The sequence below is a fragment of the Spea bombifrons genome, chromosome 2 (assembly GCF_027358695.1).
Source record: "Spea bombifrons isolate aSpeBom1 chromosome 2, aSpeBom1.2.pri, whole genome shotgun sequence".
NCBI lineage: Eukaryota > Metazoa > Chordata > Amphibia > Anura > Pelobatidae > Spea > Spea bombifrons.
In genome coordinates, this window is record NC_071088.1 from 110,053,780 (window position 1) to 110,068,300 (window position 14,521).

Consider the following 14,521-nt stretch of genomic DNA (forward strand, 5'->3'; position numbering starts at 1 on the left):
TCATGTTTGTTAAGCTAATATTTGGTTAGTTTTTAATAATGGGTGACATTTCTGTTTTAACCCTGACTCACTTTTAAACTTTGTAATTAATGCTGAAGTTAAGCATGAAGGATATACCGCACCAAATGGGTTATATCTCTAGAATACCAGCAGGTTCCAGCTCCTTTATAATTTGGAATCTTTAGCTGTGGTGTAAGAATTGGATTGGCACAAAGGAAAAGATGAATGGCTACGTCCCAGCCCTAGGTTTCTCTTGGCTCGCTGTCCTACCTGACTGCAGCTATCCTCTCGTCTCCCGTGGCTTGACTCGGCTCCCTACCAATTGGCATGATGATGATAATGGAAGGCGAGATCTCCAGGGCAGCCTTCTTGGAACGTCCCCACGTATGAGTTTTTTATTCATTTGAGCTTCAGCCTTTTGAAATTAAACGTCATAGCTGTAGCCCTTAACCCTATTAGAAGTACCCCATGCAATTTACCACCAGTGGAGATACCCTGGATTTAGGGCATACAACCAACTGCCCCCCCCCAACATCTGTAGCAGTTATAAAATATGCTGCAAAGATTAAGAAGGGTGCATCCCGGGACATATTTTATACTTAAGCAAAGACACAATGTGTTAATGTGTTACGTAACATACCGTAGTTTACCCCAATTTTATCACCAATATAGATGATTTATTCTATACTGATCAATGGTAAGTTTACATTAATTCCAATATATATAATGGCATATTTGTGTAATTTAAGACATTGCTGTGTCGCACCATTTCCAGCTTTCTCTGCAACAGAATTCCTCCCATACCCTGAAAAACCTCTAGTAACTATTGCATAAAAAAACATTTAGCATCACCAATAAAAAGCATGGAGTATGGTTATTACAAATAAATCGATTTTTATTGATATTTAAATATATTAAATATTTCAATGAAATACATGGTGATTTCTATGTTTTTTTTTCTTTTAGTGGTTATATTACAAAAAAATTCAGATTTCATATAAAGTTTTTATTTTTTATTTTCTTTTTTAATTTTATCGCAAAAACCACACAAGAGCAGATTTTTTTATTTTTTTTTACCCTGTTCGATTGACAGGTGACAAAAGTGAGCCCAGATTGTTCTGAGAAGACAGGAAGCCAAACCCAGAATTAATACTTATACTCTTGTGAAATATAACAGATATATTGGGCTGGTGTTAAAATTCGCACACTGACATCACAGGCGCAGAAAGATTTTTTTTTTTTTTTTTTTTGCAGGATGTTAGTCCCCAACCCCCTCCTTCATTGTGTTTCTCTTATATTTAAACATTTTCTTTCATTTATATTTAAATATTCCCACATTTCCAGAGACAGACTATCGCTAACACATCATTTTTAATCTTACGAAAATAAAAGTCCAGGCTAAGAAACCTCCTGTGCAAAACCAAAGGACAAAGTCTTCCAAGAAGATTTTGCATACAGTGTTGTTGGTTTCAAAATACATACAGTATGGCATTTGAGAACATATTGTACACAAGTAGAAAAAGAACAATCGCCATTCAGCCCCACTGAGAGCTCTGATAGCCGATGAAGTTAAGGAGATACACAAGTTTAGGCATATTTTCCAAGGCCAAATCGATGCAGTTCTGTGGTGCAGTCTCCATAGGATCTAAGAGATTGCTCAACATCTAGCAGTGTGGCATGGAAATTATCCAATTTTACTAATAAATACGGCCCCAAGTCTTTTTCAAAGACAGACATAGAACCATTTATGAAGAATACAATTGAAATACAGGTATATCAGACGGTCAGTGCATCTATGGATTTCTCCCCCCAGGGTTCTGCATATCAAGAGGCCAATTAGACTCTTTGTGGGTCACCCAGAGATTTCTGCTTCGTTAGGCAATACCGAAAATAGGGTGACCAGACACACAAGCATACTATCTACACGCTAGCTATTTATATATATGGAAATAAATTACCTAAAAAGGTTACATTCACAATTCTTGGAATTAGGTCCACCATATTGTAGAGGCAACTATACTTAACATATTTCTTCCTCTGCATTGCGACATTAATGCTGCCATATACCCCCGTGAAAAAAGCAAAAGTACCTCTGTACATCAGAGTTTGCAGAGCAAAAAGCAGACACAGATGCACAAAATGGGCAATTTCCTGCACTTGTACCTAAATGCTCTTACTTCCCCATACAGTACTAGTATAAAACAATGCGATAGAATATTAAATTCAACATTCCCCTACAGCGACTGACCCTTTACTGCCACACAGCAAACCAAGCACACACGTGGAAAACAATGGAAGGTAACCCAGACATACTATAACCTTATAACCTAGCATACTATAAAATACAACACCGGCTTACAATGCCAATGATTCTTTTTGTCATAAAATAATATTTAAACGTTTTCAGGTCAGTAGCAGTATTGCATGGCTTAAATGACCATGTACAGGTTAAAAAGAAAACTGTGTGGATGATACTTACATACAAATACATACATACATACACACACATTTGTTTGACTTAGAACTACTGGCAGCTTATAAGGTGAACCATCAATAAATTTATATTTGGCAAAAATCAAAATGGTTGACACCTCTCATGCCAATGGTGCCGATTTCTCTATAAAAGATATCCCATCGACTTGTCTACCGATACCAGGCATTCAACATTGGTACATTCATGCTTATGCTATATGCCTCATTATAGTGATGTAGCGTTGCGCTGACCTCTTAGAGGGTGGGTTCCTGAGACACTGAATATATAACTGAACCAGACACATCCCGGCACCAGTGACCTATGGTTATTGTTTCATCACCATATGCTGGCTGTCATGGGACTATGTGACAGCTTTATGCTTGGTGGGCACTTAGCGATGAGAGAAGCTGGATGACAGTATAAGATGTACTTTATTAGATGCACCCATGGTGTCTTGGTAATGCCAAAAACAGTAGTGTGTGTGTGTGTGTATATATATATGTTGGACATAACCTGGTTCGCAAGATAACAGCAGTGCCATGTTTACTTGGCCCTGGCCTAGTGTGGCACTATCAGAAGGGTAGCACACCGTCAGAACGGTGCACTACAATTCACCTTGCTTTCATGACTGCACCATGCATAGTCATGGTATATATCCCTGACAACATACAACTTCTTGCCCTGCGTACACTATATCTTAATATTTAGCCAGCCCTGACTCATGGTTAGTGAGACCCCGCATAGCCCTACAGAGAACAGAATTGTAGTGGGTGACTTCTAAGACACTTCTACGGCTACCAGATGTTTCCTATCCTAACCGACAGGTACAAGAACTGGTGATGAGGATGATGAGAGGTAAACTTAGACAGCCAGAAGTGGGGCAGTATTCTAGGGGATACGGGGCTATTATAACATTCAAAGTAATCTGAATTAACATCTAGAGACCAACAAGCATTTATCCCAGAATATAACTGGCCTCTAATGAATTCATATTTTCTTACATATATATCTTAAAATACAAATGTGATTTTATAAAAATAAATGTATAGCATGTGCCAGATATTCTGCATGAATGTATTTGGTTTTATATACGTGACTTTATTTTATGGCACCAATAATATATTCTGGTTTTTATATCTTATCATAAATGCGGAACCAAATCCCTAACCTAAAGAGCTTACATTCTAAACATATATGACTTAATAAATATCTACACATTTCTGGAAAATAAATAGGTTCAAAATATTATTTTTTGCCTCCATACAATATTCACATGATTACTCGGGTGTGTGTACATATATTTTTATACTGTACAAATATATTTGTATATACACACACACTAACACATTACTGGAGCATTCTAACATCACATGCATGGTACAGTGGTGTGCACAAATATTTGCATATAAAGTATAGATTTGTTTTCTTTCTTTCTGAAATAAGAAATAAATAAGAAAAATACAAAATAATTAAGACAGCTATCACTAAAATGAAAAATTAAAACACTAGTACTTGGAATCAAGAGGGATCTTCTCTCACGGAACCTCATATTACACCACGCCAAATATTCTCTGCACAGGTTTAGGAGATTTCATAGTGTAATATAGTATAGTGGACTGGTCTTGTATTTGCAAACAGCTGGTGACAGAAAATCCATGTGTGCCATGTTTATATACTACCTCTAGAGTTTAAACTGATAAAGGCTATGGAAGCACCAGGCTTTGTGATGGACATTTCACTAAATGCATAGATATGTCCGCTGATTACCCAAGCCTTGCCATAGAAACTGGTGTTCTTGTACCATGGTCTCCCTTATGCTGGGGCAAGCGAGGCTCCTGCTTTGGGACCTCACATTTTGGAGGGCCCTATAGTGCTGTTGCACTCTTCCTCATGCTCACAGTCTTTCCAGGTTTCAGTGAAGGGCTATGACATCATATCTTAACACTCTACTAGATAATAATGATACAGGGACCATGAGTGTGAGGGAGAATAGGACCATGGTTGCCATTTCCAAATCCTGCTACAGTTTCTTTGCCATTCCAAATCCATTACCTTGAGGGTAATCAGTCTTCAACTCCCCACTTCACAATTCATTATAAAGAGACAACACTGGTAAGTTTCTCCATCAGGAAGCGATGAGCTAGCCCCTTGGTAATGCATAATTCAATGAGTGAGCAGAGTAAGAAAGCTCACTGATTTGTCTATGCATCATAAAGGGCCAGACAAGCTCTTCCTGCAGCAGAAGCTCACCGAGGTCTGACCTTGATAAGAGTGATGCCAAGGAGTTGAAACCACAACTGTCCTGTCAACTACTAGGAGTTTGTGGTGAGTAGGTTGAACAATTTTACAAAAAAGAAGAAGTTGAAGAATAAGGGATTGTTAAGGAAAATAAAAACATAGATACACATATTCATAGAATTTAAAATATATAAATGACCCATGAAGATTTCATAGAGAAATTTGTGCCATTCTTCTAGGTGGGACCTGTGGAGGGTGATGGGAGAATATCATGTATTTGCTGGCATCGATCAAAACCTACACAGCAACTAGCTTCTTGTACAGAATGCGTGTTCTGCTAGCCACATACGGCATTTGGCACAAGTTTAATATAAATTCCTGCATTCACATGTTCCTCTGAAATCTCAAGACAAACTTGTTTCCCAATAAACTGCTATATTTGGTCCTATTCATCAAAATCACACAACATTTAATCTCCGAGGTCAACCTCTCAGGGAAGCGCCATGAGAAAAGTAATTATAAAAGCACGTGATATTGGCTCAAGTAACTAAACATTCAAGAAAAGTCCAGTGTCAGTAGCATTCAATAACAATTTTCTTTAACACGTTAACCCTTTGTTATGTTTATCACCAATAATTATATGGATAAAGGGTACGTTTTGTTTTTGCTGGATTTAGGTGGCTAAAATCTGCAAATCTACATGGAACTGGTGAGGTTCCCTGGGGAGTACTTTTTGTTTTTAAACCTTTAGGAGAAACGTTTCATCCTTGTTCAAGTAAGTATACAATCTATTCTGAGCACTTTATTTCTAACACCCCTGTTTGCCAGAATTATATTTATATCCCAACATTATATGTCCACGTCCATGTATATTTGTAATACTTATGGAACTCTCTTACCATCAAAATGGTTAATCAGGGATGTTTCATTTTGAAATCTCTGTATGTGAGCGATCCTGCTGCTGGTCTGCTGGACAAAGTATTTATATGTGACTTTCTGACCAATTAATAGATGCCCGTGTAACAAAGTGAGGTATTACGAAGAAAAATACGAGTTATTAATACGAAGAGTGACATGGGTCGTTCAATAAAATGGTTAATATGAATAAAAACCCGTCATCTATATACAAAATGGCCTCTAGTATTTGCGAGGAATGGGAAGGAATAATAATTCTAATTCCAGGACAGGAAATGAATGGCTGCTCTCACAGAATGCACACAACGTGGGTATATACCGTATGTTAAACACAGATCGCACCTTTACCCAGTGTCTTTTCTCTGCAATTTGTTATATATAATTTTGGAAATAGTCATTTTGCATAATTGTGTTTACAGATATACATGTGCCCAAACCATAGATAGTACACTCTATTTGATTTTATATTATATATATATATATATATTCATATATATATATATATATATTCATATATTCATATATATATATATATATATATATATATATATATATATATGTATATTCATACACACACACACCTTCTGTACTGATATTTAAAGTAAGTTAATTATTGAAGAATGAAATGGATGAAGCAAACCATCTTTGAAATTTGTTGAGAGGAACTACCTAAAATGTTACAACATTTTTACAGCTATTTACATTTCGCTTACATAAACAAGATTTTACCAATAATTTAACAATAAATACTTTGCTAAGAGGTCAAGCGTGGCCTGTAATGTTACATTTGCTACTATGTGCACACTATGTGTGAAATAAATCTATCTTTTCAGCAGCAGATGACTTATTGTGAAATTATTAGCAAATCTCTTACTTTTGACCTTTTTTTAAGTGGGCCTGGATTAATTTATTGTCATTTACTTTTGTTTTATGCAGTACAGTAAAACTCACTTTGTCTCCCGATAAAAGCTGTCCCAATGTTACCAGTTCCATATTCTTAATTATATTAAAAAAGTCACACAATTATACATTTCCATTGCTTTGGTATATGTGTTTTTCCCAATTAGATTGTAAATCTTAGGGGGCTACTGTTTTCCTATTTCCTACATATATGCACACACAGACACACAAAGATACATATCTGTACACACAACATATACATACCTTATACATCTAGAAATATATGTTTTTTTTGTTTTTTTTTTTAAAGTGCAGAACGGAGGGGGCGGAAATACAGATGCATTGACAATAAGCTTGCAGTATGTTGTGCGAACATCTCTAGACATATGAATCCGTCATTAAACCCTAACATAGTTCCTGTATAATGTACCAAACTGTTTTAAAAAAATAAACCATTTTTCTTTTTTTTTTTTTGTCCAGAAACCAATAAACCCTCTTTCTTCTATAAGAAAAATATGGCACGTATTGTTGGCAGTCACAGCCCTAGGGCTGTCCATGGAAGTCTAAAGCAGGGGATGGACTACCTGTGGCTGGTAAGCTGTTGAACTACAGTTCCCATGATCTTTTTAAATGATCTAATACCGTATTTGCTAGATTATAAGATGAGGCTTTTTCCAGAGCAAATGCTCTGAAAAATACCCCTCGTCTTATAATCGAGGTCGTCTTCTAATCAGACCTCATTCTGCTTCGGCCGTGCTGCTTACCGGGCTTTGATCGCGAGCAGCGTCTCTGCTATTAACAGCAGGAAACAGGAAGCTAGCACAGTCCTCACATAACTCTACCCGCCCCCCTCCTTCCTCTGGGGGCGGGGCCAGAGAAGTTGCTCGCACAGCCGGGCCCCTGCAGATGCAGAAGTCTGCGAGTGGGAGATCTGCAGTTCAGGTAAGGGGGTGGGGGGGTTTGAGCGTGTGTGTGTGTGTGTATGTGTGATTAATGGAATGAATGAGTATTTAAATGTTTGTGAATGAGTGTGTGTGTGATAGCATGGATGTGTAAGGGGGGTGGGGGTGGTAGCATGGCATAGGGAGGCTGTAATCACACTTCTAACATCCCCAGGTTCCAGCATGTACTGGCTGCCTTGGCTTGATAGGAGTGTGATTGCTGTTAGCAGTAATATATATATATATATATATATATATATATATATATATCTCCAGAAATGCATTTTAACCCCCTATATGCCACTCAGCCACATGATATGCCTTTTAACCCCCTATATGCCAGAATGGGGCAGAGGGGCATATAGGGGGTTAAAAGGCATATCATGGGGCACAGTGTCATATAGGAGGGTATAAGACATTTCTGGAGGCAGAGTGGCATATAGAGGGTTAAAAGGCACATCATGGGGCAGAGTGGCAAATAGGGGGGTATAAGGCATTTCTGGGGGCAGAGTGGCAAGCCTGGGGGCAGATGTGCATAACTGGGGGGGGCAGGTTGGCAAATAAAAGGAAATAAAAAATATATTTTTCTCAATCATAGCTTTTATTAAATATGAAAATTAGTTTACATGAATTAATATTTCCTAGTAAAACTTTTTTCCTATAGGGTAGTCTTATATTCAGGCTTTTTGTTTTTTTCCTAAATTAATATTTTGATTTTGGGGGGTCGTCTTATAATCAGGGTCGTCTTATAATCGAGCAAATACGGTAGTTTGTGGGAAGATTGAGGCACAGCTGAAAGCCACATGTCGCCTAGCCCTGGTCTAAACTAACACGTTTCCAATCTGAGGGGTCTGCTATACTTCGCCCTCCAATGTGCCGCAGACCCCACTGGTAGTAGGCTTCAGTTTATGCTGCCCAACTAGCCTGTAGTTGTGAGAGTTCCAAACCAAAACATGTTTGAGAGCTACATGTTACTCAACCTCAATGTAGTGTTGGACCTGAAAGGAGAGTCCCACCATGCAATATGCCAACTTCAAGGAATCAAGAGCTATTCCTTTAAAGCAAGGCAATGAAACATTATGTGTAATGGCATTACAGGGCATGGAGGTGACATTTCAACCACCAGTTGGGGGACTCGGACTTTAGCTGAGAAGTTAACATGGTTTCTCCATGACCAACACATACTCAAGTTCAGCAAAACTCTCCAAGGCACTTTTGTCCTCCCTATCTCTATGTCACACAGTGGAAGGCCAAATGCTTTCCTTGGTCACCATCTTACATGCAACACCCACATTCAGGGAGGTGCAGTGGGGTATACTTTATTTCGGGCATGGCCAAAGACGGAGTAAAATCTTTGACCAACTAGACCCCATCCAATATGTACTTAATGACTGTGTATAAAATATATCCCTTTGAATGAACAAGGCGTTTTATCTGGATCCCCATCACTATAGTGGAGGGGGTGGGAGGAGGGAGTGTTTAACTCCTCAATACATGGACTTTTTAGTGTTAAGTTAGTGAAATTAAACAAGAAAATCTGTTTCGATTCCTTATCGCCACTACAGATTCCCCCCACAAATACCCAAAAAGCTTATGTTGCTCTAGTATGTCAACAGATTAAATGTAATATGTGACCTTTACAAAATAAGCAACTCAAGTATAACAGCATAATACCAAACACACATAATATGACTGTGTTATTTGTATGTATCATGCATATAACTATGTATTATACATACAAATCACACACAAGGTTTAACTATTCTTTGGCACCAGGGACAGAATTGCACTCCCTCGTACTTTTATGCAAGACCTTCCATGATTAAACGTTAGAGCAACTGGATCATCTAAATGGTGGGCATGGGAACCAGAAAAGGCCACAACGCAGAATACAGCTGGCACTCCAGCTTCTGTGGACTAAATCAGTCATAACAGTAGGCCAGCCACGGGAGCCAGAGTCTGCCTACATCTGTATTCTGCTCTCGTTTGTCCTGTACGGTGGGACAAATGAGGAGGAATCACAAAATATCTACCTCTTAAACAGGGAGTAGTGCCCACTTCAAGACCCCCATTGAAGTGGGGCTGGCTTGAAATTGAATTGAATCTTCTGTTAGCCACATTTTGCAAGCTGCTCTGACAACCGATGAGGTTGGGAACAGAAATGTAAAAATGAAAAGCCAAAGCTCACCTCAAGTAAAGCATATTTCCCCATAGTTAGAGCTACAGTTTGGTTAAACCACCTGATGCTTACACAACTCCTACAGTGAACCAAGGCTACAACTTCAAATTAAGGTGCTAGCTCTACTTGCAGCCTGAGAAAGTAAAAAGTCAGCTAGTACCTAATGCTGTCTATGTGCTGCCCCCCTACAAGACGAGGCATAAATCCCTCCTATCCAAACCAAAGATTTGTTTTTAATCCACAGGTTGGATTTGATTTTGGCAAACGAGACGGAAATTCCAACAGCTTCACAGTGAAGAAAAAAAAACGCAGACAGAAGAGTCAGGAAACGAAGAAGGCGCAAGCATCAGTATCCTCATTCCTCCGTTTCTGCTTCGGTAATTCTTGTGTTTAGAGGCAGTTGAGGAAGGAGATCAGTAAAGGCAGAGACTGCTGAAGTCTGTTTTCAGGTTGTGGTTCCCATGCAACTCTCCTGGGATGCAAAGGGATAACAGAGAGGTCTATTGAAAGCACTTCCTTGGGAGAACAAAACATGGAAAATGAACAGCTCAAAATGCACTTTTTCTGGAGCTTGTCAGGGTCCAATGTAAGGAAGGGTTTGCTCCTGCTGGAGAATGATCTGTAAAGAATCCAAAGCGGTGGAAATGATCTGTAATGGGCACATTTGGAAGGGGAGGTAAAAACGGAGAAGCAAAAGGTTTAGTTGCCCTTGCAACGACCTGCAGGTGCAACTGGGCTCCTGTGAAGAAACATCCTTTTATTCCACCTGTCGCTGGATACATGTCACATAATCCACAAGAGAAAACATACAGCGCTTTAAAATGTACAAGGCAATGCCCTTCAATCCCTGCTATGGCCCATACTTCTGGCTCTTTGGTCAGTTTTAAGAGAATTTTTAAAACTTTCATTTTATGCCGCTTAAAATCTCTCGTTTTGTTTTATCCCATACATTAAAATAATAATAAAAAATAATAAAAAGGAAAAAAAAAATAATCTCGACATCTCATTCACAATAAATAACTTGCAAGTACCGCCTGTGAGTATTCCGTAAGTGCCAGGGTGAAAGCTGCTTCTCTCCTCTTTCATAGTATAGCTGAGTCTGACTCGGTTTCATGGCAGCACAGTCACGGAGCACAGCACCACACAAACACGCTGCTGCCAAACTCTGCATCTCAGGGCCAGGGATCTGCTGTCACCAACCCATTTGCTGCTGAGGATGTAGGTAGCTTCCTTGTCATTCTGGGTCATCTGCACGGGGTTTGGATGAGGCATCTGGATCCTCTATCCTTAGGAAGCAAAGATTCCTGCTAACTGCTGGCCGGCCCATCATTGAGGAAGTAGGTGGTCATTTCCCCTTTCCCTTTGACCTTAACGACCCCTCTGCACTCCATTTGGTAACCTTTGGCTGCCAGCACCTGGTACAGATCAGTAGTTACCTGTGAAGAAATCAAGACAACACTTGGGACACCTGCGACTACATAGGGAAAAATTCAAGTAAAAAACTATTTTTTTGTATTATTTTTGTCCAGTCAATGCAAGCTTTTCACTGTTTACCTGAAATGCCCTGGGACTCGATGGCAGTGTTTTAAAAAGGAAAACATTCAAAAGCCAGTCACAGAATAGCTCCAAATGGTCACAATTATTATTTAAAATAAAATAAAAAAAAGATATATTTTTGTTTATCCCCAGCAGGGGGCAGAGTAACACCTTTGAAAGAGTGCCCGTGGAAGTCTGAAGGTAACTCACCTGTATGCGGTCTGGTACCCCAGTGCTATCCATGCGACTGGCTACATTCACAGTGTTTCCCCAAATATCATACTGAGGTTTACGTGCTCCGATTACTCCAGCAACAACAGGCCCAATGTTAAGCCCTAACAAAAGAATAGAAAAATATAACTGATTAGTTTCCCAGCTGATAAACTATTTGTCAAATCTCAGAGTCCAATAATGTGATAAATAAGCTTTTGTTTACATGCAGTGTATTCCTCACTTCGATACTAAGCGCTTTTGTAGTTTTAATCAACATTTCCTTATGCACGGAACTAATACTTTACAACCACTCCGAGGCAAGAAACAACAGAGGGCTCCTTTTGGGCCCAAAACAAGGAAATTGGGGTTACCGTGACACACTGTGGAGGAAACAGAGCACTGGCCCTGTCAGAACACTCGGACAGTGCATAACGGTAGCCACGACAAAGGATATAACTTCACTTGGAAATTAACAAGATAGCGTTTTGTCCTCTTATCTCTTGAATGAGTGTTGGATTGCTGAGACTATGAAAAGTCTTTGGCTCCAAGTCAGCTCACAGCCTCTTCGTAAATACCTTCATGCACAGTTTGTACCAATTAAGTCCCTGCGCCGCAGACAATACATGATGCTTTAAAGATTAAATAAACCGTGTCGATGAATACTATCTCACATATCTTTGATATCCAAGTAACCATAACCAAAGAACCTAGCACCTCATGCAAGTCTATCAAGCACTTGTACAATCCTACAATTGTGTTTATCATAGCAGATAGTAGTAAAACGTTCTAGGTTGTAGCACTGTTTGAGCAGAGTATTCCTCGCCCCTTGTTTCTATACATTCACTCTGCTATGTGACTGCTTATGTCAAGTTTGTCTAGCATACAGCATTATGGAATATGATGGCGCTATATAAATTCATAATAAAAATCATCTCTCTTACTCAAAGGCCCTCAAACCAAAAAAAATATCTATAAAACCTTTACATCAAAGTCACCGTTTCCCCAAATGTCCTCTCTGTTCGATTCCAGGTTGCTTGATTATCTGGGAAGGCAGAGTCTCCCTGTACAATAAGCCTTGCAAGGCTCTTTCTGACACTATGTTATATACCCCAGTTTATCCTGACAAACTGGCACTCACCGATCTTCATCTGGAAGTTATTGAAGGAGTGTTCATTAATGTATTTCATCTGCTCCATGAGCTTCATTGCGTAGTCTGCAAGGGCAGTAATGTGCGTCTTCCCTTCCTTGTCGTAGGTGGTGTCATTCAGACCAGAAGCTGCCATGTAAGTGCTACCGATGGTTTTAATCTTTTCAAGTTGGCGGAACCTGTCCTCGCTGATAATCTGTGGAAGAGAGGCCAGTTGCAAAATTGAAGGATGACGTTTTGTGAAAGAAAGAGCACGTGTACTAGTTCAGAATCGGGATCAGTCGCCTTCTGATTCAGGGGAAAGTCTGTTTAATTTAATGGTTCCAGTTTCAAAGCAGGATTCCAACACATACAGTAAAGCCTGCAGACCGTGGACCAAAAAGATGGATTTGCTACACAGAGGTCAACAATTAACTGGACAATTCTAGCCCAAACACACTCACCTAACAGGGTGTACATGAAGAGTAAAACGCATATAGAGGCAGGTTAGAAGACATCACTGCAACCATACCACTTCAATGGTATAAAAAAAATGGAACAGCAGATAAACCCTACAAAACACTGCCCTGCATTCTTCAAATCAGAACAACCCAGCCCTCCTGTGGATGAATTGTTCTAAACCTGTGACCAATGTTCTTACATTGAAGTGGTCTTTTTTCAGTGTTAAAGGTACTCTCGACATCTTTAAAGCTTTCATTTTTGGACCTGAAGAAGCGACCAAATTTTAGCACACTACTTAATCAAAATCAGCAAATTCCACACATTACCTCATCAAAATCAGCAATGATCTCATTGAGCAAACGCAGACACTCCACTCCTTCATTGTTGGCCTCCAGTTCAACGTAAAACTCTGAGAAATTACTGATTGACGCGAACATAACCGCCACGCACTCGCAGGACTGGTAGTACAATTCGTCATTCCGGTGTTCCCGGGCCAAGAAATGAGCAGCAACATCTTTCGGAAGGATGTTGTGGAGCAGACGTCGATTATATGCTTGCAACTCCTCCATGTCTTCCTTCTCTCCTGTTGCCTGAATAGAAGAAGACGACAAACCTAAAAATGGCAGAATAGGCCAAACTTTTCCTCTAGTGTGAACGCACGACCAAGCTTTGGCATATGTTTTCTGAGCTTCTGTGCACAAACGCCCCAATATGGAGGTCATTGTGGGGGAAGAAACAGAACTACAGGGAAATATGGGTAGATTTAAATATAATAATTTAAGTGCAGACATTTAAAACAATAGGGGGTATGCATATTAAAATAAGAATATATACAGTAGGACTACTATATACACATTATACAAGGGACAGTAAACTCGTAAAAGCAGAATCACACTTTTGTGTTCTATTTTGTAACATCCTTTGTTTCTGCAAAAAATCTAAAGCAAACTTCCATGAGAAATGTGAACTTCGGAGTGAGTGCTCATTGATTTCAGGTATGAAACGTTACTGTATAGTCAGGAAAAGCTTATATCAAGAAAGGAAAAAGAGAAAAAAAAATCCTATGCATATCTCCCAAACTTTAGGTAACCATTCTCCCACCCCTGCATACCTGCAACTTCCAAAGAAAGTCCAGCCTTGCTGTGGATTCCACTTGCTGCGCATGAAGATATAACGCCAGCACAAACACAGTGAGAATGACAGGAGTCACATACTTCAGAGCTATCTTACTGATCACCGTGCTGCTGAAAGGCAACAATTACTTATTGGTTAAATGCTTATCCTCATAGCAGCATCAGAGCATGAAGATGTTCAATGTGCCCTCCAGAAAGATAGGAAACATGGCAGGAGGGGGTTAAACAGGGCCTGAGAAATAAAAATGGGTCACCTCACAAACGGGTATACAGAGGACGATGTTTGTAATAACATGAAGGACACAGGTGTAGTTGCTCTGTGCCCTGTGGCTAGAGCTTCGAGTGGGCCTGCGGGCTGGTTTTTCCCATTAACCCTTTTATACCCACGTCCTCCTAACATCATGG

The 14,521-nt window shown here is 39.5% G+C and overlaps 1 protein-coding gene across 4 annotated transcripts in view; it reads right to left on the reverse strand.

Moving 5' to 3' along the window:
• Nucleotides 1-9,859: 9,859 nt before the first annotated feature.
• The window catches only part of ADCY6 (adenylate cyclase 6), a 69,901-nt gene continuing 65,239 nt past the window's right edge, over nt 9,860-14,521 (reverse strand). For 3 of the 4 annotated variants that reach the window (XM_053455562.1, XM_053455561.1, XM_053455559.1), the window contains exons 19-23: nt 14,095-14,227; nt 13,310-13,573; nt 12,534-12,738; nt 11,393-11,517; nt 9,860-11,082 (exon numbers count right to left, since the gene is read on the reverse strand). In XM_053455562.1, coding sequence (XP_053311537.1) covers nt 10,954-11,082; nt 11,393-11,517; nt 12,534-12,738; nt 13,310-13,573; nt 14,095-14,227 — 856 coding nt within the window. In that variant the 3' untranslated portion in view covers nt 9,860-10,953. The remainder of the gene's footprint in view (nt 11,083-11,392; nt 11,518-12,533; nt 12,739-13,309; nt 13,574-14,094; nt 14,228-14,521) is intronic. The other variant, XM_053455560.1, reaches the window with a different exon arrangement.